The following is a 21,788-nucleotide window of genomic DNA, read 5'->3' as shown; positions in this document are numbered from 1 at the left end:
CTATCCTCCACATAAATATTTAATAAATATGTTAATTAATAAATATATTGCATTATAATAAATGCTTATTTCCTTTTACTTAGAAAAGTTCAAGAGGGGAAGAGGAATAAGATTCAGTTTTCAAATCATTTTTATCTTGAGTCATGGAATCCTATGATGACTAGAACACAGTTAAATCCTTTGTTTCCTTTATATATAAATGGTTTGCATATTTCCATGATGTGATATGCCTGGATCTTTTGGCAAAGCATGCATTTTATTAAAGATCGCCTGAAGGATAACCTTTATCCATGGCCCTCTTGAGCTGGTCATATCTGGCTCATGAAGAGTTTTAAACCTAACAGCAGATACCCTCATGATATTGGACATTCCCTTTTGGATCAAGGTTACAAGTAATTTGTTTGATCACTGAGGGGGCTTCCTTAAAACCTACTTGGATATGCTGTCGAGTAATACTTCTCATCCCAGAAATATCAAAGGGAGGGACCCATATAAGATCTCAGCTCTGCATAGATCACATTAAATATCCATCCGAATTTTATACCTTTGTAGTAATTTTCTTATATCTCCAAAAAGTATCCACTAAAAAATAAAATCTTCTCTGAAGGGTAAAGTATACTTTGAAGTAACCAAGACAAAAGTTTTAATAGATTATCAGATCCACTTGTTGTCATATGATATAGAGAAGGATTGAAAGGATTGGACATGGGGTAGTTAAGTTTTGATGGGCAAGAAAGGGACTCAATGTTCACAATATTAACTTGGTATAACAAACAATGGGGAAACAAGCATCTTTTACAAATTGGACATCTGATGGCAAGCAAACACAAACATATTTTAATGCCATGTCCTTTATATAGTTTAACTAGCAGAGCCAATTATCAAATATAATGAAATCAATGATTGGATAATGATGGAAGAGTAGCTAGTCCTTTAAAATTAAAAGGAATGGGTGTGTAAAAACAGGAGACAGCATATAGGAGCATCAAGTTAGGATTCAATGCCTAGGAAAGGAATAAATGGCCTCTTAAGGCCCCTCATAGGCAGTGAGAAGGCAATTTTAGGCCCTTTCTCAAAGAGGAATCGAGTTCCAGAAGAAAAGGTGGTGAAAGGTAAAAATGGGAAGAAAAGGATAACAAAAGCAGATCTCTTTGATGCCAAGTTTTGCCAAGAACCTACTCCAATCTAAAGCATCACTGAAGACCCCTTTTTCTCTCAAGAGACATTGAGTTTGAAATCCTCCTTCTCTCTTTTCTCCTAATTTTCTCCTAATTCACACCTTCCAAGCCCTAGATCCCTGCTTCCTACAGAGTGGAAAAGAGCTGTGATAAGGTTTGTTTCTTCAGGTTTTCATTCCCCTGGCCAGAAAAGCAGAAGGGAATAGCGTTCTTGCCCATTTCCTGATTCTTGGCCTCTCCAATTATAAGATTCAGTACTCTGGAGGGCTAACATCTTGTTAGAAGTATGAGGGATACTTGTTTGCTTTCACCTTTATTTCTAAATTTTTTCTAATTATCATGTGCCACATGCATTTTGGGAAAGTTGGCATAGCAAAAAAAATTTAAGTCCAATTTTTTTATCTCTCTAAGGACTTTGGAGAGTTGGCACTTAATAAATACTTGAATTGAAATTATTTGCTCTGGTGAAGAGAATGTTGGGTATTAGTATGCTAATCTTTAGAGCAGCTAGACAAAAGAAATACTCATCTATTCTCCAGCTGCTATGAAAAAGATACTCCATAAATATTTGTAAAATTGTTTTGAATTGGGCTTATCACTACAGAAGTAGGGAAGTTGGACTTTTTAGAAGAAGCTTATAGAAAAGAATGTTTAACATCTGAAAGAAGTGGCTGCAAATATTCTATTCCTCAGTATTTAAAGAATGAGAATAGACCTAAAAGGCAAGAATAGTTCTTAGATAAAGCAAATACTAGAAAAAGAAGTCTTCTGTAATTCTCTTATAGCCTAAAGTTTTCACCACTCTTTGGAGCCCTTGGCCCTGGATCAGTGACTCATCCTAATAAATACAACAAACTTTTATCGAATCCCACCTATGTGCATCTTTCTTTGCATGTATCTCACTCTCCTTTATTTTGTAGTTCTATGGAGATATGCCTTTCCTCTCTTTAAACCATAAACTCCTAACAATCAGAGTTTGATCAGCTTTTGCATGTGTTCTCTCCTATCCACTTCTTCATTACCCCATTTGGGGTTTTCTTGGTAGAGATACTAGAGTAGTTTGCGATTTCCTTCTGTGGCTCATTTTATAGATAAGGAAAATAGGAGACAGATAAGGAAACTGAGGCAAAACAGTTAAATGCCTTGCCTGGAATCATGTAGCTAGTCAGTATCAAAGGCCAAATTTGACCTCAGAAAGATGAGTCTCCCTGTTTGTTCAAGTGTTGTGTACTATATATTAGGGATTGCGCTAAACAACAAGGCTACATGGACAAAAATGGGACAGTCCCAGCCAAGGATTTTAGAGACTATTGGGAAAGACATGTACATAACTAAGTAGATAAAAAATGAAATTTTTGGTAGAAAAAATGCTAGCATCTGTGGAAGATCAATAAAGGCTTCCTGGAGCTTCTAGAAGATATAATTTAATTAGAATTTTGATGGAAATAGGAGATTCTGAAAGGTGGAAATAGGAGTATGTTCCAGGGGAACAATGTGGAAGTTCAGAATATGAACATTATAGAATGAAAGCCCATTAAAAAGCAGTGAGTGAAGTAATATAAAATAAGGCGAAAGTTTGGAACTCCAAGTTGTGAAAGATTTTTGAAGATAAGCAAAAGAGTATATATTTGAGACTTAAGTATCATAAATAGAAACAGATCTCTACAGAGTACATATTGACTTAGAAAACCACCAATTAACAGTATCTCTGTTGTATCACATTTTTATTTATTTTGTTAAACATGTCCTGGTTACTTAATCTTAATCTGGATCTAAGAGTTTGATGTGGTACTGGCATCAGGAAGACCTACCTTCAAATCCTCTCTCAGATACTTACAATTATATGATACTGGACAAGTCATTTAAGCTAATTCTTTATCTGTGAAGTGACTAAATAACTCCTTAATTACTCATGTATTCCCAGGATGGCAGCTAGGTGGCAACATGGTGCACAGAGTGCCAGGGCATGTTGTTAAGACTTCTTGAATTCAAATCTAGCTTCAGAAACTTCCTAACTGAAGAAGAGACTGAGCAAGTCACTTAAACCTATTTGCCTCAGTTTCCTCGTGTATAAAATGAACTGGAGGAGGAAATGGAAAATAACTGCATTATCTTTACTAAGAAAACCAAATGGGGTCCTAAAGAGTTGGACATGTCTGAAAATGAATGGAAAGTAATATACCTGACCCTTCTCTTCTGTCCTCTTCAGGCTGTCCTCCAGGCTCTCTGAACTTTCTCTATCATGCATGCCACAGAATCCCCTTCACCCTGGAAGTTCACATCTTTCCTAGACTTCTCACACTGGAATTAAACCCGTGCAGCTTTTCCCTCTGATTGGCTGATACTTTTCCAAACCTTCCATTTTTAAGGAGAACGCTCTGGCCAGTCATGTCTTCATTCCTCTTCACATCCTGCCAGAGTTTCTTTTTCGTGCCCCAATGGGTATTTCTCTCTCTTTCTCCTTTCTTTTTTTTGTGTGCTGTCTTTTCCTATTAGAATATAAGCTTGCTGAGGGCAGAGTTTGGACAGAAACTGTCTTCCTTTCTGCCCAAACTTTCTGTCCAACTTTGTATACCCAAAGTTCACCACTGTAGCTGGCAAATAATAATCACTTTATAAATATGTGTTGACTTGTTGACTCCCCTAGGTACACCTAGCCTCAACAGGGGGAGATTCAAGGAATCTAAAAAGGTATTTGTTCTGGATTTAGATCTAGAGAGGCTCCGTTGAAGGAGGAGAGGGAAATAGAGCTGAGGAAAGGAGGGATATGAAAGTCTGTTTTTCCATGTAAGCTCCTTGAGGAGGACAAATCAAGGGCTCCATCCCTTAGGCCATCAGCCAACACTTCTTTCACCAGCACCTAATAAATAAGTACATGAGACAGCTGGTCAGAGAGGAGAACTGTTGTCAGCTCCGGTACAGGTCAGTCCCTGCAAGAGCAGAGCCTTGACTGCCTTGTCTGAGTCCTGTCAGTGTTTTCCCATATAAAGCCAGTATCTTCTTCCCTATAAAGCTAGTATCTTCTCCCCTAAGGGAATATCCTAGATACTTTTTAGGAAAGTTCCATTTCCCTAAATAACCTAGCTCCTCCGGAACAGATGATATCACCCTAGTAGATTCAAAAGGCTTATTCCTAGGGAAGGGACATTGGGATTATCTATTCTAATCTCTTAATTTTAGAGAGGGAAACTGAGGCACAGACAAGGTCACACAGAAAATAGCATGGCCTGGATTTGAAGCCAAACACTCAAATTCCCAATTTGCTAAACTTCCCTTCAAGAACAAGCCTCATCTGGCCACTCCAGTGTCTAGTTCTAAATGGTCTCATTTGGAAGGAAGCAATTCTGTTTCTACTCCTGCCTCTCACCAACTTGCTATTCCCTCACAATGGACAAAAAAGATATTTTTAGACATCCAAAAAAGACATGACAATTTGAGTTACATTTACTTGAATTCGAGAAATCTGAATCTGAGCTGAGATGTCTCACAAAAGTTCCTCTTCTGTTAAAAAATCCCACTTAGCTTGAAGCCTTCCTTGGACAATCCCAGTTCACAATGACTTCCCCCTCTCTTGGAATTTTTTTGTACAGATTGTTCATTTGGTGCTTAGAATATAGTCAAATATTTTTAGTAGCTATTCTTATGTCTAGGCCATATTCCCCACAATAGATTAGAAGATCCTAAAAGATTATACATCATTGAAACCTTTACAGAGACTATATCACATTGCCTTAAACCAGAAATAATTAGGAAATCTTTGGCAATTGCATGAAAATTATCCCAGTCCATTTATCAATCACTAATCATTTATTAAGCACCTACTATATATTGGGCACTATAGTAGGCACAAAAGTGCCTGTATAAAAATTATTAACTATATTTCCCATATAGAGACACTGAGGTTGAGGCAGAGTAATTTACTACAATCACAAAGCTTGTTAATCAGGGCTACTTTATCTAGAGTTCGTGAATTTATAGTCTTTAAACATTTTGATGATTGTGTTTCAATATAATTGGTTTCCTTTGTAATTTTGCATATTTTATTGTGTGCATTAAAAACACTATACTGAAAAGAAGCATGCAGAAGGGGTGCATCTCTCTTATACACACACACACACACACACACACACACACACACAAAGATTAAGAACTCTTGTAAGTGGTGGGGCTAACCAAATCATCTGTCTTTAAACCCAATGCTTTTTCCTACGTTAACATAATTAGTTCCTTTTTCAGGAGACCTCTCTCAGGAGGTTTGATCCCTGAGGATTCAATCTGTTCCTAACTATCATTGCACTCTTATGTGCTCCATTGATGCCAGAGATGGTAGCTCCTAACATCCAAGTCTTAAGCTATAAATGCAGGCTTCTAAACTCAAGACAAATCATAGCTGCTGTTCCCAAGCTCTCAGGCCAAATTCCTGTTGTTATAGAAATAGAGTGAAGTGCAGGAAGTACATTGGAAACAAAAAATGAGATTCATATTAAATTTTCATTATTCTTTGCAATTATCTGTTGGGGTTAAGGAGGAAGAGTGGGAGAAAGTTACTAGCGTCAGAGAGAAAAGATAGTGGCCCATTGCATTAGACAGGAATTGGACCCAGTGCAGTCATTCTCAGGGCTGATGGTTATACATTCCTTTGGGAACATGCCCCAGTTCAAGACTTCTCTTGTAAATAGACCAGATTGGGCCATTTGGAATGATTTCTCAGAAGCATGAGGGGCCTGGAGCTAGGAGACCAAATGTAGGGATTTCAGATATGGGTCCTTTAAATGTTGAAATTGTACCCTAAGAAGCAGGTAAATGATTAGATTTAAGGATTTGGAGAAATGGAGCATATGATTGGAAAGCTTTTTTAATATTATCCCTTTTCTGATTCAACTAAGTATACATCTGGGTTTTAATCTAATTTAAAGGGATAGAACAACAAATGAAGTTTTATTGCTGGCACAATGTTAATACCTATTGAAAAGCAGGTGGTTACTCTGTAGGGATTCTTTGAAGTGTAATGTGCACAGAAACAGCACTCCCATAGGCAATGCCTGTTTCCCAGTTGGCATTTTATAAGCTAAAAGTCTGGATACATCCAGAAGCTTCCCCTGTCCAAAGAAAGGAAGCTCAACTGAGAAAGTGATAGTGGTAGTGCTGGAAAAGGAAAGTCACATCACAAATCAATATTTTTTCTAAATAAATATAGATATGGGGAGAGTTGATATATCATTTCCTGGCAGACAAATAGACAGCCCTATCTCCTCCTCCAAAAGATAAAGTAAAATAAATGCAGACATAGAAAACATCAAAGATAATTAGAACTGGGGAAAAAACCTTAGAGGTGATTAAGTACTATCCCTTCATTTAAAGAAGATGAAACAAAAACCAAAAGAAGTTAAGTAAACTATGCAAAATCACACAGAAACTGGCAGAGGAAGAAAGCATATCTATGGCTAATTTCAGATCACAAGATCTGGAAGGGACCTTACATCTATTCCAACTCCCTTATTTTATAGATGAGGAAACTGAGGGCCATGGAACCTCACAAACAGGTAGTAACAAGAAGTGTGATTCTTTCCACTCTACCACAAAGCCTTTCTCTGCTTCATTAATAGTGTATGCTCCAACACTCCCTCCACTTTAGTCTGGTTTTGTAGCCTTTTCAGGGTAAAGAATTGCCTACAGTCTAGTGCTGAAACTTCCATGTTTGACAACATGACTAAAAAATCTCACGCTAAAAATCATGGGAGCAAGCACACAGCCTTGGTTCACTCCTTGGTGACTGGGAGAACTGGAGAGCATGGGAAACACTGGCACAGGACCACCCAGCATGGCATGCCCTTATCAGAAAGTGTTCTATGAGCAAAGCAGAATTGAATTAGTTCAGAAGAAATGAGATACTCAAAGTTAGAGAAGCTACCCCAAATGTTCATAGGGAGTAAATGTGTGCAACCTGTAACAGAGCATTCTAAGCTCATATTGGTCTGATCAGACACAGTCAGACAGGCTAACTTGATGCTAACATAATCATGTCATTTTAGACTTCTTCAAGAATGAAGGACAATAACCAACAAACCAATCGTGTATAAATAGAGCCCATGTCTGCCTTTCCCTAGTATTCCCCAAGATAGTCTATATAATCCAACTAAGACTTTGTCTTTACATTAAATATTAGGGTAAAAATCAAAGCATTTAGTCAGATGACAAGCATAAAGAATAAAAATCTCAAGTTTTGGAATAAATGTTACTTTTCTTCTTCAAAGTATATGACATCTACTCTAAAAGGCAACAAAAAGTTCAAACTTCATCCCCCTACACAATATCTGTCTCTATTTTATAGTCATACTGTTCCTCAAAGTACTTTCTATCTTTAGTGTTTTAATTTTTAATTAATGGGATAAAATATTTCCATAACATAATATAACAAAAAAAGATAATTGCACATGAAAATCTATTTTGTACAATTTTCTATTCCTTTTAAATATATAACAAAATTATTGTGTATTTTTTTTCCTTTTTCCTTCCCTTCCTCCCCGCCCCCCCAGAAATGGCTAACATTAGACACATACACACACATATATATATGCATATATGTATATCGTGTATACATACATATATATATAAAATCATTAATACACATTTCTATTTAGCAGTTCTTTCTCTAGATGCAGATAGCATCTTTCTTTATAGGTCCTATATAATTAATTTGGGTATTTATAGTGGCCAAAATGATTTCTTAGCTCAAAGTTGTTCTTAAAAAAATATTTCTTTGACTATATACAAATATTCTCTTCACCCTGCTCATTTAACTCTTCATTATTTTGTGCAAATCTATTCATGCTTTTCTAAGATCATCAAACTCATCATTTCTTATAACAGTAGTATTCCACCATAATTATATATCACAACTTATTTAGACATTATCCAGTTGGTGGGAATCCCTGCAATTTCTACTTCTTTGTCACCCCAAAGAGAGCTGCTATAGATATTTCAGAACATATAACTTCTTTTCCTTTTTCTCTAATCATCTTTGGAAATAGATCTAGTAGTGATATTGCAGGGTCAAAAGATACAAATCCTTGGAACCATCTAAACTAGATTAGTAGCTAATACTGTAATTATGGAGTCCCTGAGCAAACAAGTCAGATGACCCAAATACATTTACTGGATAATATTCGACCAAACCTGATTGTTGAGTGACTTTTTTGTATTTTCTTATGGGCTGCCATTCTCAATAGCATGAAACTAACTTCGGTCTATCCCCTGAAGATGTTAGAGGGTTCCATAGATTTCAGAGAAGCCAGTTATTTTAAGGAAGGCTTTCATCAGAGATGTTTCTAGGTTTCTGTGTACCGGGAGGGAAAGGGATAATTACTGATAATGGCAGCAATGGTTCCTCACCTCTTTTCTTTTGTTCTCAGTACTCCTTGTCTAAGCAGAGTAGGTGGCAACTGGGAGATCAGACAAAACAGAGGAAGACAGTGACAGCACCTCTTGATCCCTGATCTATAGCTAAGACTTAATTCAATTATTTATTGGGCAATGGCTATATGTCCAGTACTTTGTCAAGTATAATGGGAGATACAAAAGTATATCACACATGAAATAACTAGAAAATAGTACAAGACAGCATGATCTAGATTAAACAATGAGGGACTAAGTTCAAAAAAGCCTAAATTCTAGTCTAAGGTCAATCAAATTGTGTGAGTTTGGGCAAGTTGCCTCAGTTTCCTCATCTGTCAAATATATGGATAATAATAGTTTTCCTACCTACCCACTGTGTTATTGTGAAACTTTAATAAGAAAAGGCAGGCACAAGAGCTTTGATAAGTATAAAGTACCATGAATTCAAGCAAGGTGAAATATAATATACAAAGTAATAGCAATGTTCTAGGATGTTCAGCTATAAATGACTTTGCTATTCTCAGCACTACAATGATCCACAATTATTCTGAAGGACTAATGATAAAAGGAACTGGGAAAGGTTAGCCTAGAGAAGTGAGCTTTTGAGGTAAGAGCTGGAATGGATCTCCCAGGTCATCTGACCAAGTCCCTTCCTTTCACAGATGAGAAAACTAAGTCCCATAAAGGTTAAATGATTTGCCAAGTCACACATCTAGTAAACATCAAAGCCAAAATTCAAACTCCAGATCCAGCATCTCCAGACACAGATCCAGTCCCAAGATCTGTAATTTTAATCTTTGAATCCCTTGCTGTCATAATTTTCTGATGTTGCTGACCCATAAATACTCATCTCTAGATAACTTTCATCCTGTGATTTTTCAACTTTAGCTCCAAGGTTTCTGAATGTTGCTAGAGAAAGAGAATCAAACAGAGTTCATCCGCTACAAATTTATTATATGTGAATTCAACTGGGCCCTCACGGTTGTCCAGTGCTCCTCTTTTATTCATTCCAAAGGGGACTGTTCCAATCATTTTTCCTTCTCTTCTCAATCCTGAACTGTCCTCACTTCCTCCCATCATATCCCATAATCAATACTCCACTGCCTTCCTAGTTACAGTTTTCATTTGAATGGCTACTACTTACATGTAGAAGCTGGATGACCACTTGTTGATAAAGTTAAAGAGGTAGAGGTTGGACCAGATATTCTCTGAGTTACCTTCTGATTCTGGGACATAATAGCATGTTATTATATTGCTTTTTAATAGTAGTAAATAGCTGCAAACAGAGCAGATGTCCACTAATCAAGGAATGGCTAAAAAAAAATACAGTGCATAAATATTATGGAATATTACTGTTTTGGATGAAATGTTAAGTACAAGAAATATAAAGAAGCATTGGACGGCATATACAAGCTGGTGCAAAGTAAATTAGAACCAAGAAAACAATATACACAATGAATACAACAATGGAAATAATAACAAAATCAAAAGTTCTTTACAAAGGCAGAAGACGAGGGTTGTAGAACACTGCAATATAATATATATATATAATATAATGTATATAACATATCAGATCTGGTTGATTTGTTTGTATGTAGCGGTTCTCTTTCTTGTTTATTTTTTGATACAAGGAATAGTGCTCTAAAAGAAAAGAGAATATAGTAGGGAATGAATGGGAAGCAAAACCAAAATGTTTAATAGATGTTTTTGAAAGATAAAAATTACTTTGTTGTTGTTTAGTCATCTCAGTTGTGTCTGAGTTTCCATGACCCCATTTGGGTTTTGTTTGCGGGGTTTGGGAGGCAATTGGGTAGTAATTAACTTGCATACAGCTAGTAAGTGCTGAGACCAGATTTGAATTTAAATCCTTCTGACTCCAGGACTAGTGTTCTATCCACTGTATCACCTAGCTGCCCCCACCCCCAATTTGAGGTTTTCTTGGCAGAGACACTGAAGTAGTTTACCATTTTCTTCTCCAGCTCATTTGACAGATAAGGAAACTGAGGCAAACAGGATAAGGTGACTTGCCTGAGATGACACACCTAGTAAGTGTCTAAGGTCATATTTGAACTCAAGAAGATGAATCTTCCTGACTCCAGGTCTAATGCTCTATTTGCTCTGCTACATGGAGACCCAATAATTGTTTTAGGAAGTGATAAAAGGGTATGCATAATATAAACTAGGAAGACTTTATGCAGGAGTATGGTAGGATTTGAACAGGACTATGATTGTGAGGGAGTAGAAACAATCATAGTCCTGTTCAAATCCTACCATAAATGAAGCTATAATCAGAGCAAATACCTGGGTAATTTGGAAATAAAGAACTTTCTGCTTCTTTCATTTCTGTTTAATCCAGAGAGTTATAAAGATAACAATTCCCATTTAACTTTGCTTTCCAATTGACAAAGCATGTACCTCACCACAGCTTGGCTGCTACACATATTTTTATCTCGATTTTGCAAATGAAAAAGTGATCCCCTAAGAAGTTAAGTGGTTTACACACAGGAACACAGCTTCAAAATTTCAAGAATCAGAATGCAAAGCCAGGTTTTTGGTCCCAATGTTCATTCTACCACAACATATTGCTTCTCTTTATTTCTAACTGTTGGCTGTGGAGATACCCTCAAAGGCAAGAGATAAATGTCATTTGGCCATTTGGTAAAATAGCTAAGTAAATGCTTTTATTCCTTTTTTTCTCATTTTCCCCAACGTTTCCAACCTCTTCAGAAACCCAAGCTTCAACTCTGGAGGCAATGGGACGAAAAGAAGAGGATGACTGCACTTCTTGGAAGAAGCAAACGACCAATATTCGGAAAACTTTCATCTTCATGGAAGCACTGGGATCGTAAGTCCAAGGAGGATGAAATCATGAGTTGTGGGCCAATGCAGTTTGGGGAAGGACAGGCACCCTTCTGGGGCTGGCTATGACTTGTGTCAATTGGCAAGTTCCCTACTGAGCCAGGACTCATTTGACTAAAGAAGCAACATAATCTTTGAAAGGGGTTGGAAGGTTGGGAGTATGGAAAAGGGATGCGCTTGATGTATCCAAGCAATCCTTTCACTTGTTGTTTCTCTGATCCACTTTTCTAAATACCAGTCTTTTTTCCTATATCGCTATGTATCCCAGCCCTCTTATCTACATAGACAAAAGAAGTTGTCTATCAGCAAATATATGCAGGCCCAGATACAACCTTCAGATTGGATTAAATCAAGCTTGGTGATGGTTGAATGGTGGTGTGTTGGAATTAATTTCCAAGTGGCTTAAATGAATTCCAAGGGTGTTGTCACTTGTGTAGATTCCACCTTGATACAACCTTGATCTGTACCTCCGAGTGCATTATGCCAAGAATTCAGGAATCAGGTTATTTCAGGGGATATATCAGAAGATTTTAAAGGTCTGAGTATCAGGAGGAAGATGGACAGCCATGTACTTGGCAGATAAATGAGACAAAGTGAGTTGGGAGAAAATAAAGGTAGTATTAGAAGACAGCAGGGTCTCTTGTTCTTCCTTTTCCTACTTTCCCCCATCCCTGAGTCTTCCAATCAAACTCTCAGCTAAGAGAGAGTTGAATCCTATGAAGTTTCATAAAATCTCCTAGGAATTTCCTCTAGAATTCCCTCAGAAAGCTACTGGCACTGAACAAGTTAACCCCCTTTGCTACAGAAAGGGGCTCCTGTGGGCACTCAAGCTGTCAGATTACTCACAGATCTGAATCAGCTCCCCTCTGCCACCTCCACTTTTTCTCCTCATAGTGCTCTGGCTCAGTTGGAAAAAATAAGATATCACGTGGGAGTCCAAGCATGTTCCCCTTGATGATAATTGCTGAGCTGGGTGAGCCAGAAACAGTTCCTCTGTTTCCAGAGTCTTCACTTAAATCTGTCTGCTGCCTTCTCTGGGGAATCCAGCATGTACCTGGCTGAGACTGGTTTGCCAATCCACAACCCTGCTCCCTATTGATGCCTCTGGTTAGTCACTGGTTGGGGTAGCAAAGAAAAGTGGAATTCAGGTAAAACCTATGGTGATTACTTTCACCCATGTTTAACTCTCCACTGTCTCCTATCAGTGAATCCCTTGCTTTTGAATATAGTGGGTAGTCATATACTTATTTCTGACAGCAAGAGAGATGAGATACTAGCCCCAATATTAAAATCTCTGTTTTCTTGAGTTGGATGGCTTCAAATATAAAGTATACAGAGTCTACAGGCAGTCAGTGCTAAAGGCTTATCTGGCATCTCTCTTCTCCCTAGCCAGTTTCCTCAAAATGACATCAAAGTAAGGACTCTTATTGGGAAGAAGGAAAAATAGGAGGCTAGCAGGCCACAAGTGGATCCTACAGGATTTATTTGTTTACTCATTCCTAAATCAAGAGAATGGGGGAAGGCAGAGCCTGTGAAGACTGGCTCATCTCTCCTATTCTGAGCCCAAATTAAGGAGTTTGATGGGGAGAGGCTAAGATCTCTGCTCATTTTCCCCTACTCCACTAGCTCACATCAGGAGCACAAGTTGGTCAATAAATTAGCTCCATTGCCTTCTACATTAGACTGCAGACACTCATGTTGCTGTGGAGAGAGGCAGAAAGAGCTCAGAGAGCTGGGATGCATTTAAAACAAGTATCCTGATCAAAGATGATGACAAAAGCTACTTCTGGCCAAATAGACTTCCTGAAATTTTCAACAGGAGGTTGATAAGTAGCTCTGGACTCACATTTTATCCTTCCCCAAAAATGGTAGCCAGTGACACAAAGGCTCTCAATTGGGCTATCCCCTCCCTAGATTCGCCCAGTCCTGCCCCAGAGTAGGCTTTTCCCATTGTCACTTCACCTGAGAAGGAGGAAAGAAAAGAGACTGGTGATGAGGAGAAGGAAGGAGGAAGGGAAAGGGGAAGGGTATCTCTAGAAGATGGGTCTTAAAAGTAGACAATTCAAATTAAGGATTCTCACTCATTATGGCCATTAAACTATGACTGGTAAGTGACTGGAAAATGAATCCTGAGATAAATCCCTAGATTCTTGGTTATATGCAGCTTCCACTTGCAAATTCAGAAGTCATTCATGTCACCTACACACACACACACACACACACACACTGAAAGCAGCCATATAACAATTGCAGCTGAAATCAGAGGAGAAGAATGGGGAGAATGTAGTTCAATGCAATGCTTAGACCTACCTAATCCACAAAGCAGACTCAGTCAGAGAAGCCAGAGACCATAGGAACTGGACATGCATAGAGGGAATCACCTTGCCTCCAGAAGCAAAAGGGAGCCATGGCCTATTGTAGGAGCATAGGATTTGGCTCTATAGCTAAAATAGTTTCAATAGAAGCCTCTTGGTACTTACAAAAGCAGTTTTATCTGTCCATGAGTTATATCAGGAAGACGCTATTTGCAGTGGATAGAGCACCAATTCCAGACCTGAATTCAAATCTGGCCTCAAACTCTTATTAGCTGTGTGATCCTGGGTAAGTCACATAACTTCATTTGGAAGGAGGAAGGAAGGAAGGAAGGGAGGAAGGGAGGAAGGAAGGAAGGAAGGAAGGAAGGAAGGAAGGAAGGAAGGAAGGAAGGAAGGAAGGAAGGAAGGAAGGAAGGAAGGAAAGAAGGAAGGGAGGGAAGAAGGAAGGGAGGAAGGGAAGGAAGGAAGGAAGGAAGGAAGGAAGGAAGGAAGGAAGGAAGGAAGGAAGGAAGGAAGGAAGGAAGGAAGGAAGAAGAAGCTACTGACTATTATTAACAATATGGTACAGTGTGGAAAGAATAATGATTTCTTGGAATCAGAACTGAATTCAAATTGTGCCTCCTTCACTTACTTCCCCTCTGTATTTTTATCTATGTAATAAGGAAATTGCCTTTCAGTTCTAAACCTATGAATCTATCTATGAATATATCACAAGCACAGAATCTAAAACTGGAAAGGACATTAAAGGTTATGTAGTCCAACCACTTTGTTTTATGGTTGAAGCCATAGAGGCACAGAACAGCCAATTGTTTGCCTAAAGATCTTGAGGGTAATGATCGAAGGCAAGTCTTCTAACCCCCAATCCAGCAGTCTTTCCACCATGCTGTTTTAGTTTTCATACACATCAGACCATCCCTGAGCAGGACCAACTTTAAAATGTTTTCTCTCAGCAAACACTGCAAAGGAAAACAGTCTCCACATCTTCTGTATGATAACATTTGCAGGAAACAGTATATTAACTGCTGCTACATTTATAATAGTTCCTGTAGGAAGGAAGTGTGGGGGTGGTATTTTGCATTTTGCATTCTCTCAAAGCCTAATCAAATCTTCTTCAAAGAACTGAAGCCAGTATTTTCCAGATCAGTGTTTTCCAAAAGGAGCTGAGTTTTGGGTTTAGAGGGTATCCTAGAGTGCCAGGGGGATCTAGAGCTACATTAGAAAGTTTATGGGCAGTTAAGAAAAGAAGTTTACAGGAAATATTTTCCATATGAAGAAGAGAATAGACTAACTCGTTGTGGATCCAGAAGTTACAGAGGTGCAGATTTCAGGACAACTTTCAAACACTTAGATCAGAGGGTCACAGATTTGAAGCTTCCAAGGACATCAGAAACCATTTAGTCTAGTTTGCCTCCTTTTTTAAAAAAGTGAGAAAACAGACTTAAAGATATTTAAGTGATTTGCCCACAGTCCCAATGATAGTGAGCATCAGAGGCAAGATTTTAACCTAGGATTTCTAAATACAGTCAGTTAGCTCTTTCCACCATATCACAAATGGATTCCCTTGTGAAATCATGAGTTCCATGTCAGTGAAAGTAAACTAGTTGACTGTCATCCCTTAAAAATTCTGTGAAGGGGATATGAGGCTAGAGTAACTGCTTCCAAATCAAGATTTTATGATTATATAGAAGTATTTGGTAACAAAATCATAGCTTCAACATATTAATACAAAAAAAAAAAAAAAAACATGCATTGGAACTCCTTGTCTCTCCTCATCCAGGCTTCTTAGAGAAGTAAAATATCTGTTTCCTAAGTTTGACCTGGACCAGGTCAAGGCTGATATGGGTCCCTGCCTAACCTTGCTGAGTCAGTGGACCTACTCTTAATGCTTTATGCTTAGTGATGTGTAGGTGAATACGACATTTCCACTTTGGAAAGCCTCCTCCCAGTTTGCAAGTATTTGCAAGTAGATCCCAGTGACTTTTAATTTATATTTATGAATAAGTGGTTCAAAACATATTTTATACACATACATGGGTCCATTTCTTCCTTTTTCTTCTGAATTGGTTGATTCCCTTCCTGAGTTGCCTCAATTCTTTGCACATAGACTTAGAATTGGAAAGGACTTTTGTTCAGCCACTCTCTGAGTCATAATTCCTATCTAAAACATTCATAGAAATAGGGAACACACTAAGTTTAAGGTAACCCATCATATTTTTAAACAATTCCAGTGATTTGAAAGGTTTGCATTTGAAAAGAGAAAAAAAAAAAAAGAGAGCCATCAGATATTATGAAACCAATTCCATTTCCAACAAGTCATCCAGACTTAGCTTGAATACCTCCAATAAAGTAGCGCTTACCACTATATAAGGCAGGATGTTCTATTTTCAAATAATTGTCATTGTCAGAATGTTCTCATGGTGAATCAAAAGCTGCTTTCCTATAAGTTGAATGTGTTAAAAAGAATAACTGAGGATTAGCTTAAATTGAATATAATTGGTGAGTGATTTCACTAGTCTGAGTATTCCCTTCATTGGTGCTGGTAGCCCTCAAGGATTTCTGATCCTGTGCAACTAACTCTTGTTCATGTTTTCCCAAAAACCAGTTAGAGAAGGATCTTACCTAATGTACTGAAAAGCCACCTCTTGGTTTTTTTAGTATCTAAAAGATATCTGTGTATTACGCAGACCATCCATCTGTTTTCCTTAATTCTTGTGACATGACTAGCCAGCTTCCTTTTCTGGTCATCTTAAACTTTGATAATAAATAGCATATATACCACTTCACCACATGACGACATGCTGATTCTTGCTTACACCCACCATGTACCTTTCCATTTAACTTTTGTTGATTTGTCATTTTGGTTCTTCCAGGATCATATTGTTCCATGACTGGCAGCCACACAAAATTGCTGAAAAAATATTGGTATTAAGGCAGTTTTAAATCAGCATTAGAATCAAAAATAAAAGAGAAGAGAGAGATATCTTCCAATGTTTTGCAAAACTAGAATTAAACTAAATGATTTTTAAAAGTTTTTTTGTGTTTTGAGATTATATCTACCCCATTAGCAGAGGCATGTAGGACTAGGGACTGTGCCTGTATTGGTCAGTCAATGAGCATTTATTATGTCAGCCATTATGCTTAGTGCTGAGGATAAATAGTTCCTGACTTTAAGGAATTGATCTATATATATATAAATATAGTGAAAATGTAAAGTGGGAGAACTAACTAGTGGATAGAGAGAGAGATAGAGCACTAGCTCTGGAGTCAGGAGATCCTAAGTTCAAATCCAGCCTCAGATACTTAACACTTCCTAGCTATGTGATCCTGGCGAGTCACTTAACCCCAATTGCTTAGTCAACCAAAAAAGAAAGAAAAAAAGAAAGAAAGAAAGAAAGAAAGAAAGAAAGAAAGAAAGAAAGAAAGAAAGAAAGAAAGAAAGAAAGAAAGAAAGAAAGAAAGAAAGAAAGAAAGAAAGAAAGAAAGAAAGAAAGAAAGAAAAGTTGCTATCTATATTCTATAACAATCTCAGAGTCAAGATGTGTCTGTGGCAGGATTTGAACCCTGATCTTCCTTTGAGACACACTCTCTAATACCCACATGATGATGCCTTTGCCTGCCTATTATAAATAAATATAATATTCTATATATGCTTAATAAATACTATATTAACAAATGCTATTGGTTGACTGGTTGATTTATAATGAAGAGGCAAACCTGTACCAAGTCATTGAAAAGATTACCACACCAGAAGAGCTTTCTTGAAAGGAAAAATGGAGAGAATAAAAAAAGGAGTGAAAAAGGACATTTATATGATAACTTTATTATATATTTAAAAGAATAACAAATTTGATATAATAGATTTGCAGTTTCATGTGCAATTACATTTTTATGTTATAGAAGTGCTTATTTTATTCCATAAATTAAAAATATAATATTATTTTAAATAGGGATAGGGAGGGACAGAGGAGGCCAGACCTGGAAGAAGAACTGGGCACTTTTTACCCATTCAGTCCTGTGATATATTCTAAGGCACTCATCTGGGTCATGAAACCCTTCTATCCCATCTGGCAGCATCAGAACCCTGCAGCCAACCTTCCCACTCACCAATTACAGCCAGAATGCCTCCCATTACTTTCTGAAATTTGAAGGGGCAAAAGCTGAATCCCTGACATTTATTCTGAATGCAGGGGATGGTATTGGTGGGTAGTGGTAATTAGAACAGGAGTGTGCTGTTCAATAGTGAGTGGAATGAAATGTCATCAAGGGGCACCCCAGGGGGTGCTAAGCAGTCCAGATCTAATAGATCCACCTACACAGTGGTAAACAGGGAGAAAAGCATTTTTTAGCAAGACTCCAAATCTCCAAAGGCTAGGAGATTGAGGGCTAAGCCTTGACATTGTCACTCACTAACAAAGGTAAAGCTATAAGTGTTTTCCTTCTGGGTCCAGTGCTAGACCTGCAGTCCATAAGACCTTAATTCAAATTTTGGGGACAGATGAGGAATGCATACTTATTTGGCTGTATGACCCAGGCCAAATCACTTAAAATCTCTATGCCCAAGTCATAATTATCTTTGTATTTATTTATCTATATGTATATGTATATATATTTGGTTTCCCCCAGGTAAAGTGAGGTTAAGAGATCATTTGCTTGGTTTTAATTTTTGTATCTCTAGCACAAGTGCTTGGCACATACTAGGTATATGTAAATGTTTGTTAAATTCAATTCAATTGATTCATAGAGTCCTGGATCGTAGGGCCATAAAATAACCTGGAGAATATTTAATTTAACCCTTTCATTTTTTAGAGGAGGAAACTGACACTTTGGTGGAAAGCAGGGAAGTAATATCCCCACCTCTAGTAAGCAGCAAAAAGAACAATAAACTCCAAACATGGGTGCTTATGTGAGTTTTAGAAAAGTAGAAGAATACTACCACAGAACCCATCAAAAGCATTCCTGGGGTTAGTAGGACCTGGGTTCAAATCTAGCCTCAGACACTGTGTGATCCTTAGCAAGTTGTTCAAAAACGTCTGCCTCGGTTTACTCATCTGTAAAATGATCTGGAGAAGGAAATGGTAAACCATTCCAGTATCTTTGTCAAGAAAACCCTAAATGGGGTCACAAAGAATCAGATGCAATTGTAAAAATAGTTGAAAAAATACCCTCCATTCATCCCTTGGTGGCTCAGCTTTGATCCACCACCTCATAGACACAAACACACATACACACACACACACACACACACACACACACACACACACAGTGTCAGAATGAAATGCAAACATTCTCCAGTCTCAATTCTTTACTTATCTGGGCAGTCAATCAATCATCAAGTATTTATTCCTACTTTGTGAAAGGCACTCTGCTAGGTGCTAGAATACAAAAACAAAAATTAAATATCCCCTGCCTCAAGGACTTACATTCTAATGGGGGAAACAACAAGTATAATAGTAGTAGCTCTCATTTGTATAGCATTTTAAGGTTTGCAAAGCACTTGAAATCATTTGTTATCCCCTTTTATCCTTGAAAACTTGGAAATATATAGATGATAGATATTATAATTATCACTATTTTACAAGTAAGGAAACTGAGGCTGACTGATTTGCCCATGATCACAAAGCTAGTAAGTATCTGGGGTAATATTTGAACTCAGATCTTCCTAACTTCAAACCCAATTGTTCCACTTAGTTGTCATTGTTTAGACAAATCACTTGGTAAATTGTCTTAAAGAGTTGTTATGGTAGAAAATTTTACAAAGCCAATCTGACAGTGATGAAGTTAGAATGTAAGAGACTCTCACATCAAATCCTGGCTCTGCCATTGTGTGACCTGAACTCAGCCATTTAATTTCTCTCACTTTTCAGTTTCTTCATCTCCAAATTGAAGGAGTTGGGCTAGGTAACCTTTAAGTTGGTCCAGCTTTCAATCTAGAATAGGGATAGGGATGGGGATAGGGGGAGAGGAGGGAGGGTTGTCCTTCAATTCTCCATACCTAATACAGTGCCTGGTACCATAATAGGCACTTAATAGATGCTTGTTGATTAATTAATTGCTTTAATGGAAGACTTTGCACTTTGGGTGGACCTATTAAAGTCTGTAATCCACTGGTACACACAGCCTGGAGAATTCAGGGTTCTCTCTAACTTATGCCTAAGTAGGAAATGCTTTATATAAGAGAGAAATCATCCACCTCCATCCCAATAAGCCTTTCTCCCCCCTTAGATTCATTGTGTGAAGAAAGGAACACAGTGACTATAATAAACACGCCATAATTCAAGTCCAATTCTTTAGTTAATTATAGGTGGCTTACAGTGATAATAGAAGCTAATTATCAGCCAACTGTTTGTCTAACTTTATATTTTTGCCCCCAGCAATGTTCTCCACTGGTACAATCTAAGTTTTTCTTCTTGGTATTTTTTTCCCCTTTTAGAGGAGCTTTTTCAGAAGTTTTCCTGGTAAAGCAAAGGGTGTCTGGGAAGCTGTTTGCCCTGAAATGTATCAAAAAATCTCCTGCCTTCCGGGACAGCAGCCTGGAGAATGAAATTGCAGTATTGAAAAAGTGAGTGTGATGGAAAATTGATTGGGTATATCCAGCTGAAAATAAACATTTCCTCTCAGACACCTTCAGCAAAAAGAACCAGAGTGGAATTGTAACCCAAGAAGTCATGATCACTTTGGTCATTGCTCCAGCTATTCTAGTCCATCAAAGAGTCAAATCAGTCTAGACTAGAGATCATAGAATTTCTTGGGTTGGAAGGGACCCCAGGGCATCTAATGCATCCTATAATTGATATGCAACTTTTTTCCCCATTATTCGTCATCCAGAATCTGCTTGAATAGCTCCAATAATATCTTCCACGCTATCTAATAAGAGTAAACTATGATATTTGGGGATAGCTCTAATTGTTAGAAAGAATATTAAGTTGAACTCTGCTAACTTGAAATTTTCACCCAAAAGTAAAAAAAACTTTTTTTTTCATGGCCAAACAACTTTTTTTTAAAAAATTCAATTGAGTAGGAAACAAGATTAGCCATCATTAACCATTCCAGGGCAAGTCACTCATGTTTAGCAAAAGGGCAATGGTGATGGTTGTCACTATTAAAGATGTCATTAAAAAGAATTGGAAATATTCTTATAATTGGTCTGTATTTTAAAGAATTCTTGATGTGACCAGACTCAACTATCGATGGGTATGAACTTGAGTTCCCCTTCAGACTCAAACAGAACTCTTGACTCTTGAAGCTAGAAAGCGAAAGATTCACAGACTTTTAAAACTGGAATCCTATGCCCCTGTGCTAACATAATTATTCTGATGCATTTGTTTTGGGGTAACTTTCTAGAGCATCTAGGCCCTCATCTAGTTTATAGCCAGTAGAATTACTGACAGGCAGTATGGAATGTTGGAAAAAGCAATGGTTTGGGAATCGAGTAATGAGTTCTAATCTTGGCTCTGCTGCTTATTAGTGATGTGACCCTGGAAAAGTCATTATATCTATGTGTTTCCTACTTGTAAAATGAGGTTCAAAGAGCTATGAATTTATATAGTTATAAATTTATAACAACTATAAAGTAATAATCCTATGAAATGTGAAGTTCTGTCTTGTTGTCCATGATGTCTAAATAAGAATATAATATAGTTTCATTCCCATTCATCTAATCAATGTCCCATTCCCCTCTGAATGGGAAGTTTTTGTCTGCCTCCCCCCTCCCTCCAACACGTTTGTAAGCACATTCCTTCTTGACCTGGTTTTCATAGGCAGTGAAGGTTATTTGACTCCTATCCTCCGCAAAATCATCCAGAAATGATTCATCCCTTAGTTTCCCTTAAGACTAGGTCATGGAATTTAGAATTTGAAAAGACTTTTTAAAGAATCTAATCCAATCCTCTCATTTTGCAAATAAAGACACTAAGTCCCAGAGAGGCTTAATATTTAACACAGTGCTAGATGCCGGTGCTGTATAAATGCTTATTTCTTTACCTTCTTCCTTCTCCACTAAAGTAATAGAAAGAGTAACTGGGGGAGGGAGGGGGGGAGGAGC

At 37.6% G+C, this 21,788-nt stretch overlaps 1 protein-coding gene across 2 annotated transcripts in view; it reads left to right on the top strand.

The window, feature by feature from the left end:
- CAMK1G (calcium/calmodulin dependent protein kinase IG) overlaps positions 1–21,788 on the top strand; it is a 47,421-nt gene that overhangs the window by 7,126 nt on the left and 18,507 nt on the right. For both annotated transcript variants that reach the window (XM_051998461.1, XM_051998460.1), the window contains exons 2-3: positions 11,301–11,418; positions 20,178–20,306. In XM_051998461.1, the coding sequence (XP_051854421.1) occupies positions 11,327–11,418; positions 20,178–20,306 (221 nt within the window). In that variant the 5' untranslated portion in view covers positions 11,301–11,326. The remainder of the gene's footprint in view (positions 1–11,300; positions 11,419–20,177; positions 20,307–21,788) is intronic.

Source organism: Antechinus flavipes, chromosome 4, assembly GCF_016432865.1.
Source record: "Antechinus flavipes isolate AdamAnt ecotype Samford, QLD, Australia chromosome 4, AdamAnt_v2, whole genome shotgun sequence".
In the NCBI taxonomy this organism is placed as follows: Eukaryota; Metazoa; Chordata; class Mammalia; order Dasyuromorphia; family Dasyuridae; genus Antechinus; species Antechinus flavipes.
The sequence above is the reverse complement of the archived record's forward strand: the minus strand, read 5'-3'. Positions and strand labels throughout refer to the sequence as shown.